Genomic DNA, 26,901 nt, shown 5'->3' on the forward strand with positions numbered 1-26,901 from the left:
GTACCACTAAGGGCTGTGTAAGGTGTCTGCAATGATGGGCTAACGCTTGGCATGTCAGTGCATTTTAAAGTGTGCGTGTTGTGGAGGCTCATATATTTTGTAACCATCTACTTGGCTGCATGGGAGCCCCTTGCATTATAGGCTAAATTTTTAAGTGAATTTGGCACCCACAAGTCAGGAATAGGTTTTTAAAAGAGCTCAGCTCCCACTTAGGCACCAAAATAAGTGTTCAAATTTCCAAAAACTCAGCATGTTGCGTACTGAACTCTTTTGAAAATCTGGCCACATGTATCACAAATCAATCTTCTTGGTGCTGAGCACTGTTTTTTTAAAAAAAGGTCCCTACGTAGGTGCCTAAATGGGATTCTTTCCCAACTCTGACCCTCACTGAGGGTTCTGTGCATTTGAAAATCTGGGGTCAGGTCTTTCTGGTCAGCCTCACCCACTCTTCCAGCTGTGCCTCCCAAATAAAAAGGGTTTTTGGAAACTCACTGAGTGCCTCATCAGCGGAGTTTAGAAATATTTGGCAGTCACTCCCTTTATAGCCATGGACTTTTTTTTTTTTAACGGAATCAGCTGCAAGTTCTCTTGTTTGTTAACAGAGCCAACAGCTATTCATAGATGAGGCAGATGCGCCTTGATTTTAAACCAGTGACAGTGAAGCTCAGTACATTTCCATTTCACATACTGATAGCTCTTGCAAAGTACAGCTGGGGTCCCCTGGACTGGTTACTGTCCTTTGGTGGGAGTGTGAACTCACGGTAATTCTAACTGGGGGAGGGTAATCCCGCTGCAAGGCAAGAGCACAGCTAGCTGATCCCAAATATATATTAAATTGGTAGCAAATGTGTGTCCAAACCCAAAACCCCAGAACAAATACCCTCCAAAACTAGAAAGGTTGAATCTGGATCTAAACGTTGTGGCTCGGGACCATGTATGTCAGAGAAAAAACAAGAGGGACAAGATTAGCAGTGTAGGGCAACTCTTGCAACATGACCTTCAACAGCTAGATAGCATGGGGCATATTAAGAGCCAGCTTCTGATACCCTTGCTCATGCTGTGCCTTTCTCTGTGAGCAGCACTGCTAATTTCAATAGGACTGCTTATGGAGTGAGGGACTGCTTGTCATAAGGCTATGGAATCTGGCACTAAAAAAATACCCTGCTATAGCTAAGTGTGGGCCCACATGTGTTTTGTTTGATCCCAACATATGAATTTCACTCTTTTTTTTCTGTCACAAATTTAGCATATTTTAAAGAGACATTGTAAATTATCTCTCTTTTAAGATAGATCAGTAAAACTGAACTGTTTTAATCTAATTGATTTTACATCAGATTTGATGCTTTTTTATATTCTACTCATCCTAAGCAATAAAATTAAACCAGGCAGTTTCAATTTCTGTTTATACCTAGGTTCGCTTTCTGGGTATTAGGCATAAAAAACTGCTTTATGATGTTGACTTTCCAATACAGGGGCTAGAAACAGATACATGACATTAGACATTTCCCAGGGACAAGGAGACAAAAATGACTGAAGCTAGCCTGATGACTAAAAACATTGATTAAATTCTAAAATCCATCCAAAACTTCTTAAGGGAGACGCAAAGCAGAAAGAGTAGAGGACTTGGAATAAAAAAACAAAACAAAAAACTCTTTAAAAAGCAGGAAATGGTACCAAAACGAACTGGCAATACCTAAGAGCAGATTCTGGGTCTGGTTCTGTTCAATATCTTCATCAATGATTTAGATAATGGCATAGAGATTACACTTATAAAGTTTGTGGACAATACCAAGCTGGGAGGGTTTGCAAGCGCTTTGGAGGATAGGATTAAAATTCAAAATGATCTGGACAAACTGGAGAAATGGTCTGAAGTAAATAGGATGAAATTCAATAAGGACACATGTCAAGTACTCCATTTAGGAAGGAACAATCAGTTGCACATGTACAAAATGGGAAATGACTGCCTAGGACGGAGAACTGCAGAGTCATAGTGGACCACAAGCTAAATATGAGTCAACAGTGTAACTCTGTTGCAAAAAAAGCGAACATCATTCTGGGATGTATAAGCAGGAGTGTTGAAAGCAAGACACGAGAAGTAATTCTTCCACTCTACTCCGTGCTGATTAGGCCTTAACTGGAATATTGAGTCCAGTTCTGGAAGCCACATTTCAGGAAAGATGTGGACAAATTGGAGAAAGTCCAGAAAAGAGCAACAAAAATGATTAAAGGTCTAGAAAACATGACCTATGAGGGAAGATTGAAAAAACTGGGTTTGTTTAGTCTGGAAAAGAGAAGACTAAGAGGGGACATGATAACAGTTTTCAAGTACATAAAAGGTTGTTACAAGGGGGAGGGAGAAGAATTGTTCTTCTTAACCTCTGAGAATAGGACAAGAAGCAATGGGCTTAAATTGCAGCAAGGGAGGTTTAGGTTGGACATTAGGAAAAACTTCCTAACTGTCAGGGTGGTTAAGCACTAGAATAAATTGCCTAGGGAGGTTGTGGAATCTCCATCATTGGAGATTTTTAAGAGCAGGTTAGACAAACACCTGTCAGGAGTGGTCTAGATAATACTTATTCCTGCTATGAGTGCAGGGGACTAGATTAGATGACCTCTCGAGGTTCCTTCCAGTCCTATGATTCTTGGGTAAACAACTGATCTATAGATTTGACTTTATCATTGTACCAAATACTAAAACCACTAATTAGGGACAGAGTAGGGAAATATCTGGAACATTATGATGTGATGAAAGACATTCAGGATGGATTAATAAAACAATTAACCAAGTGTTTTGAAGAAGCAAGAGAGCTAATGGAGGGACACTGTCAACATAATTTCCCTGAATTTTAAGAATGCCTTTGACACAGTATCCTATTAATCTACAAGTTCATCTGTTATGGTATTGGAGATGAACTACAGCACTTGAATGCATAAGGAAATGACACAAACTAGTGGCAAGACATGGAATATTAGGATACATTTTGATCACCTATTTCGATTACCAGGACTTAGGAGAAGGAATGAATGAAATTGGATGCAAAGTTAAAACAGTTAAGTTCTTGGTTGCATATATAAAAGCATGAAGTCTTGCCTGAATCAGAGAGCTCCTGTCTTGCAGTGGAAATGGGGTTAGCAGAGGGAGAAGTCACATTTGGCAAAAACATTGACAGTTCTGGTCGCTTTATTATGAAGAAGGTATTGAAGAAATACAGAAGGTACCATATAGCCGGAGCCAACCAGACCAAAAAGGCAACATTAAATGCAGGTTTGCTCTGAACAGTGAGCATGTAACACATGGTTCCATTTTGCTCCGCAAACCTGCGCCCTGAGCAGAAGAGATTTCTGATAGTCAGCAGCAATTTAATCTAGCAGGAAGAGGCATAATGAGGGTCAATGGTTGGAAGCTAAAGCTAGACAAATTCAGACTAGTAATAAGGCCAAAAAAGTTCATGGTGAGGGTAGTTAATTATTGGAACAACTTACGTAGGGTTGTGGTGAACTCTCCATCACTTTCAATCTTTAACTCATGACTGGATATCTTTTTAAAGAGGTGCTCTAGCTCAAACACAAGTGATGGGCTTGATGCAGAAGTGATGGGTGAGATTCTCTAGCATGTGTTATCCAGGGGGTCACAGTAGATGATCACAATGGTCCCTTCTGGCCTTAAAATCTATGACTCCAGAGTCATATTGCTGACAGTTAGGACAACGTACTTTTTTTCTGCTTCATAAATGCATAGAGTTAAGGCCAGAAGGAGCTCTTGCAATCATCTTGTCTGACCTCCTACATAACACAGGCCATGGGACTTCTTTGTAATAATTCCTTTTGCCTCCTGTTACCCTGGCAGAGCTGGCACAGGTCTGGTAGAAGCAGCTGGCTTCTATTCTGGCTCATGTCTCATCAGCAGAAACAGGTACTGAATTCCACTCATTGAAAATAGTAGGGATGAGGGCCCCATCACAGCCATCCTGTTATTAAAGCCCTCAATGCAAAGGGTGGGAGAAACAACTCCCTCCCTGCTTCCTCCTTGTGGTGGGGGCAGAGGGAAGTGATTGACTGCTAGCCTGTCCTATCGGCAAATTACAGCACCCCCTGCACCAACTTAGCTGGGGGAACTGGCATTGCACACAGCATCTGTTTACTCCAGCATGCATTAATCTGCAGTCTAGAAAGTCCATGCCGGGGCATAAAGCAGATTCTTAACTCCCTGAAATTCCCCTGCACAATCTCCCCCCACAGTTGTCAGGCAAGCGCCCAAAAGAAAGGAATTCATAATAAAGGCTATAGGAGAGTCTGATTAAAGGGTCTCTACTGTCCAATCCATAATTTGTGAATATTGGAAGGTTAGGGCCCAATCCTCTAAGCACTCTCCACTCTTTTTGTGAATTTCTTCATTTTTGTGGAGTTTTCTCACAACAATCAGACCACTTTTCTAGTGATTTCAAAGGCAATTTTGAAGTTTGTAGAATAGTTATATAGTCATTGCAATTAATGTTAATGACTATATGTCTATTTATGCAATTAATGTTACTCTAAAATAATGACATAATTTCAAGGCATAATTATAATGTAAAAAAAAATGCAAAGAAGAAGTTTTAAATTTGTGAAATGTGCCACATGGCTGCAATGTGCGGGTTTTAAATCCACCTTTTGTTTATCCTTTGCATCACCCGGCAGACTAGAGTGGGGTTGCAATAGTCAATGGGGTTGTGCCTGGGCACTGATCTGGCCTGTCATCTCAGCAATTTTAAATTATTTTTTCTCTTAATACCAAATCAACTATTGTATTATAAACTGCTAGATGCACAAAGTGGCTGATCTGTAGGGAATTGATTTGGTGCTCTGTGTATTCGGCATGTAACATGAGTAATGGGTGCAGTAGGCCACTGCCAGAGAATAGGCCAGCTCCACTCCTGCTTTGAAGTCAGATTGGCAGCAGGGGCCCTGCCCTCTAGGTTCCTACGTAGGTCACCTATGTGACTAAGGAGTCTAGTCAAGCCAGAGCTCTGGTGTGCTCCATGTGGCAGATGTCTCAATTCTAAGAATTGTGCCCAACATCTGTAATGAAAGTTGCCATGTCTGTATAAAATACCATTAATAATCATTCTAATTCTTCTTTTCTTCACTCCCTTTAAAGCCCACACATTTATGTGTTACTAAAAACAAATTAAGAGCCTAGATGAGACTTTGCCCTATTTCACTCTGGAGTGACGTTTTATGGGCTAATTATAAATAGAGGTTCAGGAGTGAAATATCACCTGACTCTTATCTACATAGATGGCATCAAGGGTTTCTATAATATACAGTGTACAGAACACAGTAACAAGGGCTGCAATTGGAGGAGCTACTGAACAGTATAAATAGTTAGCAGCAGTGAGAATTAGCCAAGGTAAAAGCATTGTGGTGTACAAATGCTAACACAAAAGAACAGGAATACTTGTGAGACTAACAAATACCTTAGAGACTAACAAATGTATTTGAGCATAAGTTTTTGTGAGCTACAGCCCACTTCATCGGATGCATAGATGCACACAAAAGAGACTTCCATCTGTTCTAACACTGTACCTGTTCAGACAGGTCAGTACTTGTTAAAAAATCAGAGTCAATAACTGTATGGTTGTGAATGTAGGAGGTTTGCTAGCGCTAGCAAGGAAAGTCTTGGGCTTATAACCACTGCAGTGGCAATGACTAGACTTTCACAAGCATGAAATTATTCACCCAAACAGAACACTAAGTACTGGAAACCCACCAGTTGTTAACCCCTTTGCTGATTTTGGAACTTTCTGGTTGACAGGTGTTGATGAAAAGTCAAAATTTTCTGTGGAAAGCAGACACTTTATGTGAAAAATGTAGTTTAGCTGAAATTCCAATTTTCTGCCCAGTGCCCCTTCCATGCTGGGGAACTCCCCGTTTAAGGGGGAACTCTTCTCCAAGGGAGTCCATGAGTTAGCCACAAACAGAGGAGTTTTGGTAGCCCGGATCCAGTGGTCAGGCTGCCAGGAAAACAGTGTGTGTGTGTGGTGGTGGAGTAACAGGAGTCTTTGGCCTTGTGCCTCCGGCCTATCTCAACAGACCCCAGAGGATTAGGAAGGTAATACCTTGTTTATTTCAGTGGACGGCATATCCCAGGGGTTCTCAAACTGGGGGTTGGGACCCCTCAGGGGGTCGCCAGGTTATTAAATGGGGGGTCGCGAGCGGTCAACCTTCACCCCAAACCCCGCTTTGCCTCCAGCATTTATAATGGTGTTAAATATATTTAAAAAGTGTTTTTAATTTATAAGGGGGAGGTCACACTCAGAGACTTGCTATGTGAAAGGGGTCACCAGTACAAAAGTTTGAGAGCCACTGGCATATCCCATCCCACTGAGGTTTCATCTTTCCTGCGGGATACAGCTTTATGTCACCACTGTATATTAAACTGGTTTTTTGTATTTGTCTTATGTATATCCTCCTTCATTGGTGCCTAACCCTAGCATCACCTTGCCTGGATTTAGGATCATACAGCAGAAACTTCACAGCTTTCCTTAGCGAACTAGTGCTCTGACTTCAGTTCACTGACTTTAATGTCTAAGCACAAAGAGGCTCAGAATCAACCTGCTTTCCTGATCCCTCGTTAGAATTGTGCTATGGCACATTTAAGCCAAGAGGTTCTGTGCAGTATGCCCAGAGAAAGAGCACATTAGCGGCTCACAGTAAGCATGCCTCGTTTTTTAAATTAAAAACACAATCGCAGTAAGTGCAGGGCGAGATGGTGCGAACGGTATTTTTCAACCACCTCATCTCCAGGAAAGACTTGAAGATTCCGTAGCTACTGGCTCCGTGTCTTGCCTTAGCTAAGCAGCATGGAGACTTTCACATAAAATTTAATTTTCCAGTAACAATGAACATAAACTGCCTGAGCTGCATCGATGTATTTGGTATTCACAGTAATAACACTGATCATAATGAGTTCATTTAATATTAATATTCGTTACGCCAAACAAGCATAAATCCAAGTTACCCAAAGGAAACGGAATAAGCCAGACTCAAAGCACTGTATGTATAGATACTTGAAGGCATTTCAGGGCTATGTGATTCCTGCAACTGACATCCATATGTACTTAAAGTATGCACAGTAGAAAGAATACTTCTTAAAGGAGCTACCGCGCATTTAGTTTTAAATCAACATGAATGTTTAGAGGAGGAACAATTGCAGTCTTATCTCCATTGATTATTATCTGCATTATTGCAACTGCAGAGCAAACAGAGCAGAGCTTATATCCAGAAAAAAAAACCTATCTGTGTTAGAAATCAGGGGCCTCTATGGCAACTATGTATCTTAGACACAGCATGTCTGATTCACCAGGGAGGTACTTCAGCATTATGCTGATTTAGCTCTACTGAAATCTAGCCGTGTGTGTGCGTGCATATATGTGCACGCTGCCTGGGGACTCCTGTAATAAATGTAAGACACGCGACTGGTAGCAAGAGACCAGACTTTATGTGCTGACCCGAGACATCTGACATGGCTCAGAGTTATAATGGTTAATATCCCTGTCACAGGAGAGGGGTCAGCCTCTGCTGATTCCAGCAGCTGTTATTATATATAAATTGTACATTCATCGGCCACACCCTCGGCAGTCTCCTTTCTCCCTGCCCTAAAAATAATGCTTGTGAATTAGGGTGAATGGAGCCCCAGGGGAGTACGGCACAATGCCATGCAGAGGGTGTGAATGGACTGTGTAGGCTCTCTGTACCCGACCCCCATTTTAGTAAACTGATATCTCATTGGTTACACTGCATTCGGGGCCTTCCACAGCCCTTAGCTGGCCCAGAAAGTAGTGAAAACTATTGAGAAAGTATAATATTATATTGGTCAAAACGCTAGACTTATAGGATGCTCTAGGAAAATTCAGAGCCATCACCCTATCCCCAATCCCACTGGCAGCCCAGTGTCAGAAAACGTTGCCCTCTCAGCATTAGTTAACACTGGTTTCCTCTTTATGATGTGACATTCTTCTCGGAAGAGGACTGGAAGGGGCAGGTATCACTGGGTACGTCTACACTGACAAGAAATACCCATGGCACCGAGTCTCAGAGCCGGGGTCAATTGACTCAGGCTCGTGGTGCTAGAAATAGCAGTGTAGATGTTTGGGCTCTGAAACCCATTCAGGGGAAGGATCTCAGAACCTGGGCTCCAGCCCAAGCCTGAATGCCTACACTGCTAGTTTTAGCCCCGCAGGCCGAGCCCCGTGAGCCGAAGTCAATTGACCCAGGCTCTGAGACTCGGTGCTGTGGGCTTTTTATTGCAGTGTAGATGTACCCATGATGGTTGCATGGATCCTGCCTGTTCCAGGCCCCCATAGCAGCCAGGAGGGAAGGTAGCATGGTGAGGGTTCTCCCAAGCTTCATGGGACTTGGAGCCAAGACCCTGCGATAATGGCAGCAAATCCCGCACCCTCACACAGGAGTGCTCACGTGGCAACCCTGCCAGCTCACACTCGTTGTTTTTCCCTACATGGAGATGGGGCCCTGTAAAAGGAAGTTGTTTTAGTTTTCCACTGTAAGCTGGCAGTGATCACGAGAAGCACAATGCAAGTGGAACATAGCTTCAAATACATCTATTTTTACTTATGGGAAAAATGATGTCCATGCCTCTAATTAAAAACATGAGTAACTTATTTAAAACTCAGCTATTACTTATTAAGGAACAGATTCTGTCCCCTCCTTATTCACCTTACTCCATTAGACCATGCAAAATAACATACTGCTCAGAATGGCAAAATCTGGCTCCAGGTCGTTAGTTCTGCTCCTTATTTGATTTCTTTTCATAAGCAATATTCACTGCCTTCCATATGCAGTGTGATTTAATCCATCCCACTGCATGAATTTGGAACTGCTTGGATTAAAGAGGGAATCAGAAGATTTCTCAACAGTAAGGAATAAATGTCACTGCTGTTAATCAAACTGTGAGAGTAAACCATAATAACGGTGGTGATTACTGGATGCTGTTATAGACTGTGCCAATTTACAGCCCAATTTCGCTGACCCAAGACAGTTCGGAGATGCATTATGGGTATATATCGCAAGCTCAGCCAAACTATGGCCCTCATTCAGGAAAGCATCTCTATTCAGGAAAGCTCTTAAGCACTTGCTTAACTTTAAGCACATGCTGAGGTCCTACTGGTTCCAGCTGGAGCTGTGGGTGTTTAGCACTGCTGGAAATCAAACTCTATGCCTGTTATGGAGAGACTTTGGTCAGTGCTTTAGATGTGATTTCCCTTGGAAAAATGTGTCTATGCAAAAATGACAACTTCTTATCCTAACCTGATGCGTTTAGAGTCATCTCTCCTCCCTTCAGAGAGGACACCAGATCACCAATCCTATTTAAACATTTTTAATCTCCTGTTAGAAGTGCAGAGCCAGAAGGCAGGATGCTCCAAAGACCATGAGTACATCCACACAGCAAAAAAACAAAACACAAAAAAACCCTCAACAGTGAGTCTCAGGGCCAGGTCCACTGACTCAGGCTCATGTTACAGAGCTAGAAATAGCAGTGCAGACATTCCCACTCGGACTGAAGCCCAGGCTCTGAGACCAACCCCACTCGCCCAGTTCCAGCGGGAACATCTACACTGCTATTTTTAGCCCCATAGTGTGAGCCCGAATGAGCTGACCTAGGCTCTGAGACTCATTGCCACAGTTATTTTTTTGTAGGGAGCTAGCCAGCAGTTCAGGCGACCTGCGCTCAAGCCCCTAGTCTGCAACAGACTTCCTGTGTGACCTTGGGCAAGTCATTTCACCTCTCTATGCCACTGTTCCCCTTCAGTAAAATGTGACTAATAGCACTGTCCTACCTCTTAGGGTTGTGAGGCTAAATACAGTAAAGATTGTGAGGTGCTTAGATACTGTAGTAAAGGAGCCCACAGACAGACTGGAGAAAGAGCTAGATTCCATTCCGGCTCAAGATGCATTGACAGGATTATGTACTTAATTCCAGCTGCTCTCGGTTAGACCTGTGCAATCCCTTTACAAGTAATGGGTTTGTCTGGCAGACGTAGACTGAAAGACTCGTGATTACTGGCACTGATGATGCACTGTCCAGAAAGAACACAGCGTGGCTTTACAATCCTAGGCTGAGCATTCAGGACTGGCTGTTCAAAGAATACCTTTGTTCACTTGTGAGCGGAGCTACTGATTTGGAATTCACTGAGACACAATAAACTTGGAACCCCATGATGCCATTTTTATAGTCACTCTCCACGCACTTCAAGCTTAGATGTCCCAGGGTAACTCAGGCTTATGCTTGATTAGAGCACTTAAAACTCTAGTCATGGTTTTGAGAGTCAGTAGCTGCTCTTACCCTGTTGGAGTCGATTCTAGCCCTGGAGGTATAGATAGGAGGAGGGATGTTAAAGGCCTGAGGAACTAAATATTCCTCAGCATCCATCATATCTTCCAGGTCTTCCTCATCCAGGAGATTTTGGAAGAATTTGCTGTCGTTTGGACTCGGGAGCTTCATACGGTCGTCACCCTGAATGTGTCACATGGACAGAGGAAGATAACACAGAGATGAATTAATTCTATGAGCGTGGTTACCTGTTTTCTATACCACCTTACAGTCATGGTGCAGAGACCATGCATATACTCAGGTTGCCCTACATCACCACAGCTACATAGTTTATTTTGATTTTTGGCTGGGAATATGATGACAGGAGGGGAATAACTGCATTAATCAAGCAAAAATAAAATGTTTTGCCCTCCTGTTATTGAACCTTTTTCTTTCTTTTTTAAAACAGACTCAATTCTGGACCCAGTAGACCAGCTTCTGGCAAGGTCTGCTATATGTTGTGAAATATTTGAGATATTAAGGCTAATGCAGGAAAACATATATATAATGGAAAGTGGGCCTCTTTGCTTTTTATTTTATTTTATTTTATTTTTATTTGTGTTTTTTAAGGATTTATTGTGTGAAATTCCCCTGTTAGCCATATGGAAGGCCTTATAAGAATTTAATAGGGATGAAATCAATAGGAATTAAAGTGGGTAATGACAACATTTGGATTGCAGTAGGGCCCAATAAAAGATATTACCTCACTCACAGAGAGGTTATCATTCCTGATTATATTCCAGAGGACTTTCTATAAGGGCAGTGACGCTAGTGCTGCAATGGAGTTAAATTGAGATGAACATTTGGCCTTTATTGTCCTAACCGACCGCTATGGAAGAGGCCAAACAGCACTATGAAAGAGGCCACATGGGTGACCTCAAATGATGAAATACTCGCCAGATTATATAGCAAATTACCTTGACAATGAGATTAAAAAGATAATGAAAGGAAGTACAAAGAATGCAGTAAGTTCTTTTAGCTAGTGAAATAATTATCCAGGCAGGTTTTCTGGGGCCTTCTCTTTTTAAACATTACTCCCCTTTGAACTCAGTGGGGAATATTGCTAGGAAAAGGTCACATTATGATACTATTACTCATGCTGACTATTGTCTTACTGATCAAATTGTTCCACTGAACTGTCTGTATTGATCATTGTGAGTCAGCCCATCAGAATCTGGCCCAAACTGATTCCATGTTCTGGCCTCTGGTATTTAATAATTATGTTATTGACATTGCAATTTTTATTCATCTCCATTTGTTTGTCCAACGTGTTCTTAAAAACCACCAGTGAAGGGGATTTCACAACCTCCCTTGGAGGCCTATTCCAGAGCATAACTACCCTGATAGTTAGAAAGTTTTCCTAATGTCCAACCTAAATCTCCCTTGCTGACAATTAAGCCCATTACTTCTTGTCCAACGTTCAGTGGACATGGAGAACAATTGATCACTGTCCTCATTATAACAGCCCTCAACATATTTGAAGACTGTTATCAGGTCCCAGCTCAGTCTTCTTTACTCAGGCCCAGTTTGTTTGTTTTTTAACTTCTTCTCACAGATCAGGTTTTCTAAACCTTTTATCATTTTTGTTGCTCACCCCTGGACTCTCTCCAATCTGTCCACACCTTTCCTGATGTGTGGTGCCCAGAACTGGACACAGTGCTCCAGTTGAGGCCTCACCAATGCTGAGTAGATTTGGGATAATGTAAATATGGAGTTAGGAACTGAATTCCATGCCCCCATTTTTTCACATCTCGGCATTGGTCTATATGTATTGAGCTATCTTACAGTATTAGCTGACGTTTCTAAGAACAGGTTAGACAAACACTTGTCAGGGATGGTCTAGCTTTACTTGGTCTTGCCTCAGTGCAGGGGATTGGACTAGATGACCTCTCGAGGTTCCTTCCAGCCTGACATTTCTGTGATTCTACAAGCAGAATTAAAATGATTTCTAGATGTTCCAGAGTTGCTGACCTGAATGACAAGGTATCTTTGAGGGTCTCGAGCCATTCTAGAAAATTCAGCAGCCAATTCCTTGAATTTAGGCCGACTGTCAGCATCAATCATCCAGCCTTGGGACAGATTTAAGAAGAAAATAAAAAGTTGATTGGTAACAAGGAATACCATTACATTTTGAACAACATTTGAAACAATCCTGAGTATGAAGTGTGATGATGCCTTTGGTGTATTTGGCCTGCAGAGGAAAAAACACAATTCAGTTGTTCAGGGAAATTGGAAAGATGATAATAAACAATGCTTCTAAAATAGAGGAAGTCAGATCTTGTGGTTAAGGCCTGGAGATCTGTATTCAATTCCTGGCTTTGCTGCTGTGGGACCTTGGGCAAGTAGCTTACTTGATCTGTGCCTCAGTTTACCATCTCTAAAATGGGGATGGTACTAAAGTCTTTTTAATCCCATCCCGCTTATCAGTCTTGTCTATTTAGATCAGAAGCTCTTTGGGGGCAGGAAATGTCTCTTACCATAGATCTGTACCATACCTCGCACGATGGGGCCTGTATTTCAATCAGGGCCTCTAGGCACGATCATAATACTACCAGTAAAATAAACATTTCTACCTGATCTGCTAATCCATAATGTATTCCAGGTTATAGCAGACCGTTAAACAGATCTGAACACTCTGACCTCTCTCAATTATTTTTTTCTCTCTCCTCACCATTTGGGGAACTTTGTCTTAGTGCTGCCATCATCAGCTATGGGTTACATTTTAACATTATTTGCAGGCATAAGCCCTGCTGCAGGCTATAGCTATTATCGAGACACATTCCGCCTCAAACAAGCAAGGACCCCCCCCCCTCGCATTCTCTCAAAAAGTTCATTAGAAAGAAGGGCCTCCTCTTTGAATGTCTTCTGCAAAATAGTTAGTGCAAAGCAACTGATAAATGCCACTCAGCAACAGCTGCTGGTTTATATCAGTGCCAACCTCTTCTACGAAAAGATTCTATCAGCAATTTTCCAGGAATGTGTCCTCATTTAGCAGGGACTCTCATAAGAAATAGTCCTTATCTCTTATAGCCCTATTACACTGAACATGTGACCAAAGTAGAAGAACCAAAGCTTCCTTAGCCAGAAGGCAGTTTGGCAAGAACACTAAAAGATTACGGATACACCATTAGCAATGGTTTCCCCAATTTAAGATGCCCGGAATATCCAGTCTACCTGCATCTGCTTTCCACACTATAGAATTGTTTCTTATTCATTAGAACTGTGTTCTATTAGACTATTCTTGAGTTTGATCCAAATGGTCCCCTTCCATGTGTTTAGCTCTTCTCGTCAACTTCCAACCTACATGCGGTTGCATCACTTGATGCCATGACAATCGAGTGCCTTGCTCTTTTATCATCCATATCTTATAGAGCCTGCAAGGATGCTGCAATCCATTCTCACAAACTTATGCATCTCTGTATCCCCGCTGAAGTCAATGGGACTATTCACATGGTTAATGGACTCATCAACATGAGTAAAACATGCAGAATCCATTTCTATGGCTGAAATGACATATTGAGGAGAATTCCTGTATTAAAGGAAATGTCATGTGATTCTTACAAAAATAATACCTGAGCCATAGACAATCAAACTGCATAAGGGGTAGATTGCCCTCACATCAGCATTGTGTAAGACTAAAGGAAAGGCAGTCTGCTGAAAAACAAAACCTTCCATTTGCTCCCTATCAGAATTGTTTGTGTTTGGATTTTAGGGCCCATGTAGGTTCCAGATGGACAGTGCGGAAGATTCAGCTCCTATTTACCCACAGAGTGTGTATAGTACAGGAAGCTACGTTGCAAATTACCTCATAACGTCCGACCAATGTGCCTCAACCTACACCCATTACTAAGATGAGGATGTTACAATCCTTGGCCTCTCTGCTAAGACTTCCAGGAAGGAGGTGCATATTGATACTAAGGGACTGTGATTTTTGTGATGCGGACACTTGTTCGTTGGGAATTAGATGAAACCATTAAACACAAGCCACCAAAGAGCCCCTGTACTGAACATGTGTGGCAGCCTTCAGCCCCAAATGACCTGTGTTGGGTTTAATCTTGCAGTTAGGGGTGAAAGGAACTATATCCCATTAGCAATCTCCTGAGTGATATCGTGCACCCATATGACAAGCTTCAGGCTAAAAATGCAACTCTGAGAAGAGAGAAATCCCATTTTCTTACTAAGAATATACATATTTACCTCCTCCAGTTTATCTTCTTAGTTCTGTTATTTTTTGTGTGCAAATCAAAAGGGAAAGGCCCATGTCAGAACGAAGAAATGGCTGTATGTTAATTTCACTTAAATGAAGTCAGAAGCACCACACAGATGTTCCTAATTCTTTTTTAATTAGTAGTCTAGGCTTTGAGGACCCATTTGCGTGCACGTCTCTCTCTCTCTCTTTTGCGGGGGAAGGAGGGCAGGTTAAGTGAGAATCCAGATATAAACTATTTTAATTTTTTGCTAAATTATAAATGTCTATAAACTACTGGATCCGACTAAACAAACAAAAACAAATCCTCAGCTGTGTTATATTTGTTAGATTAAGTCAATTTCTCTTTAATAAGAAACCATTATGGATTTCTTTCCTCAATATTTGAGATTTCTGTTTTGGAACCAACTCTTCTCTTTGCCACCTTTAATGCCTGACTACCCATGTACCATAATTATGTTTAATGCTATCGTTTTTTACATCAAAATCAATTGTCATGGAAATGACAAGTGTTTACTATCACAATCATACAATTTTGACTTCATAGCGAGGATGTGTGATACCATCTCACAGTAATAAGAAGAGGAGCTAACTCAAACCCTTCATGGCTAAACTCATATCCTTTGCAATTGGGGGGAAAAAAAAGGTGCATGCTATGTTCAAATGTAATTTATAAAACCGTAGGAAGCTTTTTGTTTTGAAACAGTCTGCATTATTAGCAAGCACTGTCAGTGACTGTAGATGCAATGGAATAGGCTCTGCTAGCATTGACCACAGTGATATTAAAACGACAGTTACTCACATTTCACCATCACCATGTACACATCAATGGTGCAGATAGGAGGCTGGGGCAACCGTTCCCCTTTCTCTAACAGGTCAGGAATTTCTCGTGTCGGGATTCCATCATAGGGTTTTCCGCCAAAGGTCATAAGCTCCCAGATAGTGACACCTGGGAACAAACGAGTATAAGATTAGGGGCATGTTTTATTTAAGTTGTTAAAAACACCGTATGGATCAGTTTGAGGCTCAATATTGGATTACAATGTGATGAACCTGTCTCATTCATTCTCAGAACCAGTGCATGTCCATAGCTTGCTCAGACTTATGTTGGATCCACCACTTAAAGACTATTGGAAGAGTGCGGAACAGCACTTGAGTTCGATTCTAACGATGGTGTCTCTTGTTTGCATTGGGTTAAGAAAAGATGCAGGCATGACAGATTGGGAGACTTAGAACAAATAAGTGGTGAAGAGTGCAGGCATGACAGATATGGAAGACTTAGGAACATATAAATGGAAACAATAACAAAAGAATATGCCTGGCTCTTTTATCATATCAAAATGGAAAATGAATGGTTGATGTTATTGTAAGGGGCAAAAAACCTGAAGATGTTCTCTAAATTACAGCATCCATTTCCCATAATGATGCAGAGTGAATAAGGTGATGCCATTATCTTTGCCTTGTAAGTCATTCACAGTCAGTTGTGTTGGTTCCTCTTAAAGCACCTTATGGATTTGGGTTATGATAATCCTATGATTTAAACCTGGGATCCTCTTTTTGAATAGCCTGAGGATTTTTTTGGCAGCTAAGCAGAAAGATAAATAACATATATCACAAGTAACAGAATTTATCCCAAAAGACAATCTTTAATATTAAAAATACTGCTGCTTTCCTAACACTCTCCTTTGTTTTGCTTTTATTTTATTGTAAAGGTCATTTAAAATATGCCTCCAGCCTGGTAATCATATTTTGCAGACTGTCACTTCTAATCTGAGGCGAGAGAAGTAAAAATACATATCCAAGAAACATGCATTTATTTTCTCCCCCATTCACCTCCACACTGATGTTTAATAACTAAATCTTGTCCATCGTCTTGTTTTATTCTTTCAAATTACAGATATGCTGGGCCTCCTGTTTTAAACTGAGCTGCATAAATAATGGAGGAAGATGTACATTTTGCTAACTGGGGCAATACACGATTTGGGGGTGGGGAGGAAGCTGCTTTATGCATACAGTTTTAATATCATAGAATCATATATTTTTCTTAGCTGGACAGAAGAAGATAGCTACCTGGCAATAGCAAACAGTGTATTTTACTGCTACCCACAGGTAAACCTGAGTAATGAGTTTCAGCTGATACCGCACAGCTTTGTTTCAAAACTATTCAGCAACAGAAACTTTGGATGAGGTCCAGTATCTCTAATTACCTATTATGGGTCTGATGCTGTGAGATCCCATTTATAAAGGTGCAGGTTACTTTCTCACTAACAGCTGGACAAGTTAAACAGGCAAACAACCAAGCAGATGCCTAACAGCTCATTCTGATATTGTAGTTAACACAATTAAATAAACTCTCTAAATATTGAAATCACTTGGTTTTCAGTTTAGATTCCTCGTGGCCTGACCTTTCTCACCGATTCCAAAGTTGTTTGTGAAATTAAACCTAAGCATGTATAAGTCAGCCTCTGCTCTTTGCTTTCATCTCCCTCCCCCTCTCTTGCTGTATTTGTTCTGTGTCATGACATATTCCCTTTTATCTGACTGTAGTACAGAAACTCCCATAAGCCAGAAAATGTTTTTTGACATTCCTGGCTTTCAGAGTTCGGTTTTCAAAGAACTGTTGGAAATTATGACCCGCAGTCATATTTCTACCAATCCGTGGTGAAACGAAAAGAGGCTTTTTTCTGTCACAATGATCAGCCGAACTGCTACCAAAACAGAGCTTCTGGCAGGCAACCCAGCAGGGACGTTGTGATAATGCATTTTAGTGAGCAGGGAAATAACTCAGAAGACAGGTAACAATGCAATTTAGATGTATATTTTTTTAAAAATAGAGGAAACACAAGGTAACAGTTATCTCCTTTAGGAAATATGGGTTGATAAATAAACATCAGTGACACAATAAAAGAACTTTATGTATTTCACAAGAGATGAATTCTTAAGCACAATCACATGGAAGATTTACCATAGCTCCAAACATCGCTCTGATGGGTGAATTTCCTGTAGTGTATACATTCCAGAGCCATCCACTTAATTGGCATCTTGGGAGCAAAAAGATACATGAAAGTTAGAAAAATAATAATGAATAAAATAATATTAATGGGTCCTAAACCCAGGTATCTAGTTCTCTCTCCCTCTCTCAGTTACTAATTTAAAACCCTCCAAAGTCAGGACATTAAAAAATTAAGGCTCACACCAATAAAGTAAATAAATACTTGGCCAAATTCTGTGCTCATTAACATGCCAGGAGCCCTCAGAGAGACAGTGTAGCAATGACTTACAGTCTGTGCAACCCCACGGAATTCTTCATGTGTTGATTTCAGTGGGGTTGCTCGGTGGACAGAATCTGACCTGGTGATGTTGCACACACATAATGAAGAGCAGAGCAGGCACTCCGCTATCACAGTCATGGGGATGGTGTAAAGAGCTTAAATGAAAGCGAACAGAATAGATTTTGGCCCACAGCATATACTGAGGTTAGAAATAAGCAGAACCTTCTATTAGAAATCCTTCACCGCACCCAAGCTTGGTGGTTCAGATACATTGGAAAAACCAGTTTCTTGTTAACCCTGGATTTAGCATTATAAAATCAAACCAGTTTGCCCAATATTATGACTGTGTCCAAACCCCTAAAATTTAGATGGTTTGGAAAAAATGGAACCCTTTTGATTTTTACAAGGTTTTGCAAAACCAAAGCACTAGCGCAGATACATAACAATCTATATAGTCATTGACAATGCTACAAGACAATGAGTTAATAGTGGGATGAGAATTTTAACTTCTCCATTTCTGGACGTGTGTGTGTGTGTGTGTGAAGGGTCCGATCCTGCAAGCCCTTTGCATCCCAAACACCCACTGACTTCAAATGGGCAGTGTGTGCCATGAATATTGCCTTGTAGGAGCAGAGCCTCAGGATATACACTATATCCTACCAAGTAAGGGTCATCTTCTTTTGAAACTATAGTGCATGTCATTGAAAGGAAACCCTCCCCACCAAATAAACCTACAACTGCAGGTGCCCTGGTAAAATCTTAATGGCTGGCTAAAGCAGTTAATGAGTCTGCATTGTGAAAATATCCTATGTAGTTGATTAGAGAACTGTAATCTCTATGTTTACGGCCAGGATATCACTCTCTATTAAATTCTATAGGTTGGTTTAATGCCTTTACAGAAAGGCAATCATAGTGAGTTCTATAGAGACCTATTTAATTTCTGCAGAAGTCTATTAAATTCTATAGGATTTTTCCAGATAGGAACAATTTCAACAGCAGAGCTGTATTATTCATCAACTGCCTAAGCCCTCCTTAGCAAACTTACAGTACAGCTTTAAAATGCAAACAACTTCTGGCTTGGGAAGGGATACTTCTCAGAAGCAAGACAGTCAAATTTCTGGTGCATACATCCTACCCTAGCCCCCAGTAGTGTCTTTGGGCCCACGAGTCCAGGACACCCTCCAAGAGCTGCAGGAAGAATCTATAGGCTTCCTTTGTCCTTCACGGGAAGGAATGGGTGGAGAAGAGGCAGAGGGGGTGCTGGAGGGGAGATCAGAGGAACTGGAAGAGTCAGGGAAGGCTGCCAAATCTCTATCCTCATTGCCAGAAGGTCCCTGCAGTGCTAGGGAGTCGAAAAGCAGCCACTGATTATTGCCGTGCAAATAACTGATTTTTCAGTTCACTGGCATTTCTGGAAAAAAACCCAGAAAAAAATGGGTTTCCACTTGACCCAATTTAAAAAAAAAAAAAAAATTGGTGAATGGAAAAGTAAAAAAAAAAAAAAATCCCTTCATTTTGGGTTGAACGAAACATTTCGTTCGACCCAAAGTGAAATGTTTTGTTTCGCTTTTAAAACTTTTTAAAATTTTATTTTAATAATATTGAAGTAAATGTCAAAATGAAAAGTCATTTGACTAAAAAACTGAAAAGTTGAGATATTTTTGGATTTTTTTTGTTTTTTACCGAAACAACGGGGCAAATTCTACATGAATTAGTGAAATGTTTTGGTTGACCTGAATCTGCATTTTTCAGCCCCCCCATCCAAAAAAAGTTTTAGTCAAAAAATTTCGCCCGAATCTGCTGCTGATTTCTTTGACACTTCTTGCCCCACCAGCTGTATCCCTGTTGCTCCCCGCAATTCCTATTCATGGAATAGTTGAACTCAGCAGCAGCACACTTAGGAAGGAAGCCACTCTCCCCAGGAAGTAACAGATGATGGCAGCAGTCTCTACTCAGCCACCAGCATAAGTGAACAGAGAAAATGAGGGGGGAGCACAGGGGGGAGCGACCAAGGATTTGGAAAAGGGGATGAGGCGAGACATAGACCCACCAGGGACTTGATGGAGTTGGAGGAGAGACTAAGGCAGGTTAAGATGAGCATGTTTGGTGAGGCATTTCAAAGATGGTTATGGCATAGCCACATGGACCTTGTGTCTGGGACCGCCTGAATGTTGTTATGCCTCTATTTGGGTGCCTTTATCAAGTCTTGCAATGGTGCGTCTATGTAAGACACGAAAGGAATTCAAACTATGGAGGTGCAACGGGAAATAATATGGGAAGAACAGCGGAAAGTGTCCCAGGTGCCCAGGTTAAAACCTGTCTGTTTTAATTACATGCAGCAGATCTCCTGAGTGCCCCAGTATTTTGCATCCTTTCAGAGATGTCTTGAGCAAATGTTGGCACTGCAACAAGGAACTGGGAAACAGCATGCATAGATTCTTTTACTGTGAGCCAACAGGCAGATTGTTGGAAACCACATGTAAAACCTTAATGGACACGCTACAAGTAAACATCTCCTGCCCCCTTCCCTTGTGGCTGCTGGAGAGAGATCTGTCTAGGAAAAGTAGCCTGCAAACTACTCAGTGCTGGCAATAGCCTACAGTGATGAACTGGAACAACGGCACTGCACTGAATTCAGATGTTTTCATTGCAGTAGAAATGCAGCACAAAATGGAAGACACAAGAACAAAGCCCGGCCACGATCCTGTTTTGCTCAGTGGGGCTCATCTTAGGCCAAGCCCTGTATCTTGCCGAGTCCCATTGAATAGAATGAATAACTCGCAGGACTGGGCCCTGCCTGATTTCCCAGAGTGCCGAGTACATAGTCATAGCTCCCGCTGAGGTCAAAGGCAGCTCTGGTGTGCTCAGGACTTTTGAAAAATGAGGCTTGTACCAAAATGTGAATTCAGGAGCCTAACGTTCAGTTTCTCTTTTTGAAAATCTCAGCCTTCATCTACAAAGTTTCCTTTTAATAATGTCCATGGTCACGCTCCAATAGGTGTACCCCTTTCAAGTGATGGAATAGAGAGAACAAGAGCTTAGCACTGGAATGAATGAAGGCCCCTGCAAAAGAGCAAGACCAGGACTGCTGGCATGAATGCACCCACCTTCCCTCCATCAGCGTTGTACTCTTTCTCATCGCCTTCCAGGAGCCTGGCCAGGCCAAAGTCGGTGATCTTCACATGGTTTGGTGATTTTACCAAGACATTCCGGGCTGCCAAGTCCCGGTGAACCAGTCTCCTCTCTTCCAGGTACATCATTCCCTGGGGGGACACAAAACATTTCTTTTAAGTCAAAAAAACCCTTAAATATTTTTCAGATTTCCCCCCCTCTTTTTGCAACCTGTTTCCATGATATCTTGAAAAACAGTCTATAATATTATTATATGATAAAATAGTGCCTAGAGGTCAGAGCCACAAAGGTGCTAAGAACTGTACATAGTGAGAGAGTCCTCACCATGAACAGCTTGCAACCTAGAGAGACAAGACAGAGAAAGGAAGGATTATCCTCCCCATTTTGCAGAGAGGGAACCTGAAGCACAGGGAGATTAAGTGATGTGTCCAAGGCCTCAACAGGAGTCTGTGGCAGAGCTGGGAATTGAATCTGGATCTCCTGACACCCAGTCCAGCTTGCTAACTACAAGAAAATGCTCCTGTTCTATACCCAAAGCCTCTGAGCTGGATACAAATTTTCAATATTCTTAGTGAATTATGGGGAAAACAACTCTGTGTTCCTCTGGCTGCAATCCAGTTGCTTTTCCAACCCCATTAAAACTTTACCTCTTGTATTATAATTGGATATAAGATCAATGGTCAATGTCTTTTATGAGCATATACATTCTGTTACAAGTAGTTGTGTTAACAAGTCATCCAGGTGTCTTAATAGATAAGCTAAAACATGTCCAAATTGTCTCATCTGCATCTGCCCTAATCATTTACTTAGTCTGATGACAGACTAAGCACCTGCGATCAGCATGTGAGTTTACTGAGATCACCACCAAAGCTTAGTCTTACTACTTCTATGAAGAATGCAAGATGCCCTGAAAGGGTTACAAGCCTGTAATTTCATAAAGAGGAATTTATGACATTAGCAGTCATTATAGGGACCTACAGATGAAATTACATGCCTGGCAATTACCCTTACGGTGACTTTTCATATATCCACTCTATAACATACACAGTAGTTTAAAAAAAAATATTGGAAGCTGCAGTATCATATAAGATGATAATTCGAAGAATCACCGTCAGTGATTAAAATAAGTACATTACTCAGTATAACGGGCCAGATTCTGATTCCCTTACATTGTGGTGCTACACGACTAGCCCGACTGATATCAATGGGTCTATGTCTATGTTAAGGAACTATTCAATGTAATGTGGTAGAATCTAGTCCTGTGCTGGCAGACAAAGGGGACACCTCTACAGAAGTCACCAAGGGGCACTTTGAAATGTATTTCAGCAAAAAGGAAACCAGTGGCCATAACACTTCGCTTTTAAATAGAAGATTTCAAAGCAATCAACACGGAAGGTTATGAAAGGCTCATGGGGGGGCTTCAGCATAATATTTTATTTTTAATGCAATATATTTTGCTGCAGTCAACATGAAGAGTGTTTGAACAGGGAAGTGGGGACTATATGGCATACAGCAAACAGAATTATTTTTAAAAGGCACTTTTAGTCAAAGCAAGCACACTCTCATGCCAATTGCAAATCAGTGCTGCTGGCTGTTGAACATCACAACTGTACACTTTGAAGGATTAAGAGTTTCTGACATCAAAACAAAAGCTGTGGAAAAAACAGACAAATAAATCTCACAGAGCAAACAGTTATGAACCATATACCAATCATGTCATGAAAAAGCAGATTGCTTTAGATGGTATCGTGAGCAAGCTTGCGTAATAACAATTGGAACCCAACCAACAAGTGATACTGTATAACAAGCCAATCAATCAGTACCAGTGACATTCCAGGATACAGAAGTAGCAGCATCAACAGCAACAATAAAAGCTGACAGGCGCAGAGGAGCACCCGGTTTGGAGAGATGTATTTCTTCGGGGAGGATTTATTAAAGGGAATACGCTATATCCGAGTAAAGAGGAGTGGCTAGAAGTTGATAAAAGTACAGGTAGGATCTGAAGAGAAACAATTAAATGAAAAAAGAGTCCCATTCAATTACATCACATGAAGGCAGACAACTAAATATTGACAGTGCTTGTATACAAATGCAAGAAGTCTAAATATTAAGATGGACTTGAGTGCCTGGTATTAACTGAGGATATTGATATAATAGGCATCAGAGAACCTTGGTGGAACAATGATAATCAATGGGACATGGTAATACCAGGATAAAAAATACACCTCTACCCCTATATAACGCTGTCCTCAGGAGCCAAAAAATCTTACCGCATTATAGGTGAAACCGCGTTATATCGAACTTGCTTTGATCCGCCGGAGTGTGCAGCCCCACCCCCTCGGAGCGCTGCTTTACCGCGTTATATCCGAATTTGTGTTATATCGGGTCGCGTTATATCGGGGTAGAGGTGTATATAGGAATGACAGAGTAGGTCGCGCTGGTGGGGGAATGGCGTTGTATGTGAAAAAACCTAATCAAATATAGTAAAAATCTTAAATGAAACAAATTATACCATAGAATCTCTATGGATAGAAATTCCATGATTGAATAATAAGAGTATAGCAGTAGGAATATACTACTGACCACCTCACCAGGATGGTGATTGTGAAGTGCTCAGGGAGATTGCAGAGGTTACGAAAACAGAAAACTCAATAATAATGGGGGATTTCAACTAGCCCCATATAGATTGGGAATATGACACCTCAGGACAGGATGCAGAGATAAAATTTCTAGAGACCATTAATGACTGCTTCTTGGAGCAGCTAGTCCTGGAACCCACAAGGGGAGAGGCAATTCTGGATTTAGTCCTAAGTGGTGCACAGGATTTGGTCCAAGAGGTTAACCTTATAGTAACCATAATGTAATTAAATTTAACATCCCTGTAGGGGAGAAAATACCAAAGAAACCCACCACAGTAACATTTAACTTCACAAAGGGGAACACCACAAAAATGAGGAGGCTAGTTAAATGGAAATCAAAAGGAACAGTCACAAGAGTGATATGCCTGCAAGCTGCATGGAAACTTTAAAAAAAACACCGTAAAAGAGGCTCAAACTAAATGTATACCCCATTTATTTTTGTAAAAAGTAAGAGTTCCAAAAAATGCCACCATGGCTAAATGGAGTAAAAGAGGCGGTCAGAGACAAAAACATGTCTTTGAAAAATTGGAAGTCAAATCCTACTCGGGAAAATAGAAAGGAGCACAAATTCTTGCAAGTCAAGTGTAAAAGTATAATTAGGAAGGCCAAAAAAGAATTTGAAGAGCAACTAGCAAAAGACACAAAAACTAATAGAATTTTTTGTTAAGTATATCAGAAGAAGGAGGTCTGGTAACCAATCGGTGGGGACAGGGGGCCATCGAGGTGCTGAAGGAGCACTCAAGGAAGACAAGCTATATGAATTCTTTGCATTGGTCTTCACTGCAGACGACGTGGGAGAGATTCCCACATCTGAGCCATTCCTTTTAGCTTAGAAATATGAGGAACTGTCCCAGATTGAGGTGTCAATAGAAGAGGTTTTAGAACAAACTGATAAATTAAACAGTAATAAGTCACCAGGGTCAGATAGTATTCACTCAAGAGTTCTGAAGGAACTCAAATATGAAAATGCAGAACTATTAACTGTGATATGAAAACCTATCACTTAAATCAGCCTCTGTATCAGATGACTGGCAGATAACTCATGCGAGGCCGATTTTTAATAAAATGCTCCAGAGTTGATCCTGGCAATTACAGGCTGGTAAGCTTAACTTCAGTACCAGGCAAATTAGTTGAAACCATAGGAAAGAACAGAACTGTCAGACGCATAGATGAACACAATATGTTGGGGAAGAGTCAACACAGCTTTTGAAAAGAGAAATCATGCCTCACCAATCTATTAGTATTCTTTGAGGGGATCATCAAACATGTGTACAAGGAGGATTCAGTGGATATAGTGTACTTGGACATTCAGAAAGCTTTTGACAAGGTCCCTCACTAAAGGCTCTTAAGCAAAGTATGCAGTTAAGGGATAAGAGAGAAGGTCCTCTCATGGATCAGTAATTGGTTAAAAGATAGGAAACAAAAGGTAGGAAAAAATGGTCCATTTTCACAGTGGAGAGAGGTTAACAGCAGCATCCCTCAAGGATCTGTTTTGGGACCAGTGCTGTTCAACATATTCATGAATGATCTGGAAAAAGGAGTAAACAGTGAGGTAGCAACGTTTTCAGATGATACTAAGTTACTCAAGATAATTAGGTCCAAAGGAGACAGCAAAGGATCTCCCAAAATCGGGTGACTGAGCAACAGAATGGCAGATGAAATTCAATGTTGATAAATGCAAAGTAATGCTAATCGGAAAAAAATAATCCCAACTACAATTACAAAATGATGGGATCTAAATTAGCTGTTACCACTCAAGAGAGAGATCTTGGCATCATTGTGGATAGTTCTCTGAAAACATCTGCTCAATGTGCTGAATCACTCAAAAAAGCTAAGCGAATGTTTGGAACTATTAGGAAAGGGCTAGATAATAAGGTAGAAAATATAATTCCACTATATAAATCCACTGTACACCCACACCTTGAATATTGCATGCCGTTCTGGTTGCCCCACTTCAAAAAAGCTATATTAGAATTGGAAAAAGTACAGAGAAAGGCAACAAAAATTATTAGGGATACGGAACAGCTTCCATATGAGGAGAGATTAAAAAGACAGGGAATGTTCATCTTGGAAAAGAGGCCTTAGAAGAGACATGATAGAGGTCTATAAAATCACGAACGGTGTGGAGCAAAGTGAATAAGGAATTATTTACCCCTTCACATAACACATGATCCAGGGGTCACCCAATGATATTAATAGGCATTAGGTTTAAAAAAAACACAGGGAAGCACTTTACGCAATGCTGCATCACCTTGTGGAACCACTGCCTTGGGAAATTGCGGAGGCCAAAAGAATAACCGAGTTCAAAAAAGAATGAGATAAGTTCATGGAGGGCAGGTCCATCAATGGCCATTAACCAAGATGGTCGGGGATGAAAACCCATGCTCTGGGTGTCTGTAAACTTCTGACTGCTAAGAGCTGGGACTGGACAGCTGGGGATGGAACACTCAAAGTGCCCTGTTCTGTTCACTCCCTCTGAAGCATCTGTCTCTGGTCACTGTTGGAAGATAGGATGGACCTCTGGTATGACACAGTATAGCCATTCTTATGCTCTTAAAAAGTGACCCTTAATTCATGAAATCCCGATAAGGCTGTAAATTTATATATTTCATGTTGTGTCGTGTACCCTGTGCTAGGTAATAACTTGAGAGGACTCCATGTTTCTGAAACTGAACTGGCTCATTATTAAGAGAATTATTTTCAGAGATGCTCCAACTGCAGCCTAACTTTCCAATGCAACCTCTAAACTCTTCCTGCAACCTGTGCTCCTCCTTCCAAGTTCCATGCAGCTTGCCATACTCATCTTCTTTCTTGTACATTTTTGCTACAACAATGTTGCCTAAAACAGAGGACTCCATATGCACCTGTTAAATCCCTTCTCCGCTTAGACATCTTACAACGTGGCCTTAATTATGTGAACTAGAGGGAAAACATCCAAACCTGCATACCCATGGGATCACTTCTTAAGTCCTTATTTGGGCAAAACTCCGATTAATAATTTCAAATGAGAGGTTTACATGAAAAAAAAATTAATGGAGCTAACCCTGTAAAAACAGTCATGTGGGCAGATCCTTATGGCAGCATGAAGTTCCTTTTGCAGATTCATGACCTTCAGGATTGCATGTGCTTTTGGGAATATCCAAGTTAAACAACATATTGATTTTCCTCCACATCCTATTAACAAGGTCTGTGCATAGTGAGCCATGTACAATATAAACAAAGCATAACAATGGAGGGAAGGGATGGGAGAAACCTATGGTGTTCATTGCAACAGCACCATTT

General features: G+C 41.1%; 1 protein-coding gene across 1 annotated transcript in view; it reads right to left on the reverse strand.

Annotated features, from left to right (window-relative positions):
• ERBB4 (erb-b2 receptor tyrosine kinase 4) overlaps positions 1-26,901 on the reverse strand; it is a 585,583-nt gene that overhangs the window by 16,329 nt on the left and 542,353 nt on the right. Inside the window, exons 24-28 of the mRNA XM_065413000.1 lie at positions 20,956-21,111; positions 17,542-17,617; positions 15,379-15,525; positions 12,341-12,438; positions 10,343-10,513 (exon numbers count right to left, since the gene is read on the reverse strand). Of these exons, the coding sequence (XP_065269072.1) occupies positions 10,343-10,513; positions 12,341-12,438; positions 15,379-15,525; positions 17,542-17,617; positions 20,956-21,111 (648 nt within the window). The remainder of the gene's footprint in view (positions 1-10,342; positions 10,514-12,340; positions 12,439-15,378; positions 15,526-17,541; positions 17,618-20,955; positions 21,112-26,901) is intronic.

This window comes from Emys orbicularis, chromosome 11 (assembly GCF_028017835.1).
Source record: "Emys orbicularis isolate rEmyOrb1 chromosome 11, rEmyOrb1.hap1, whole genome shotgun sequence".
Lineage (NCBI taxonomy): Eukaryota > Metazoa > Chordata > Testudines > Emydidae > Emys > Emys orbicularis.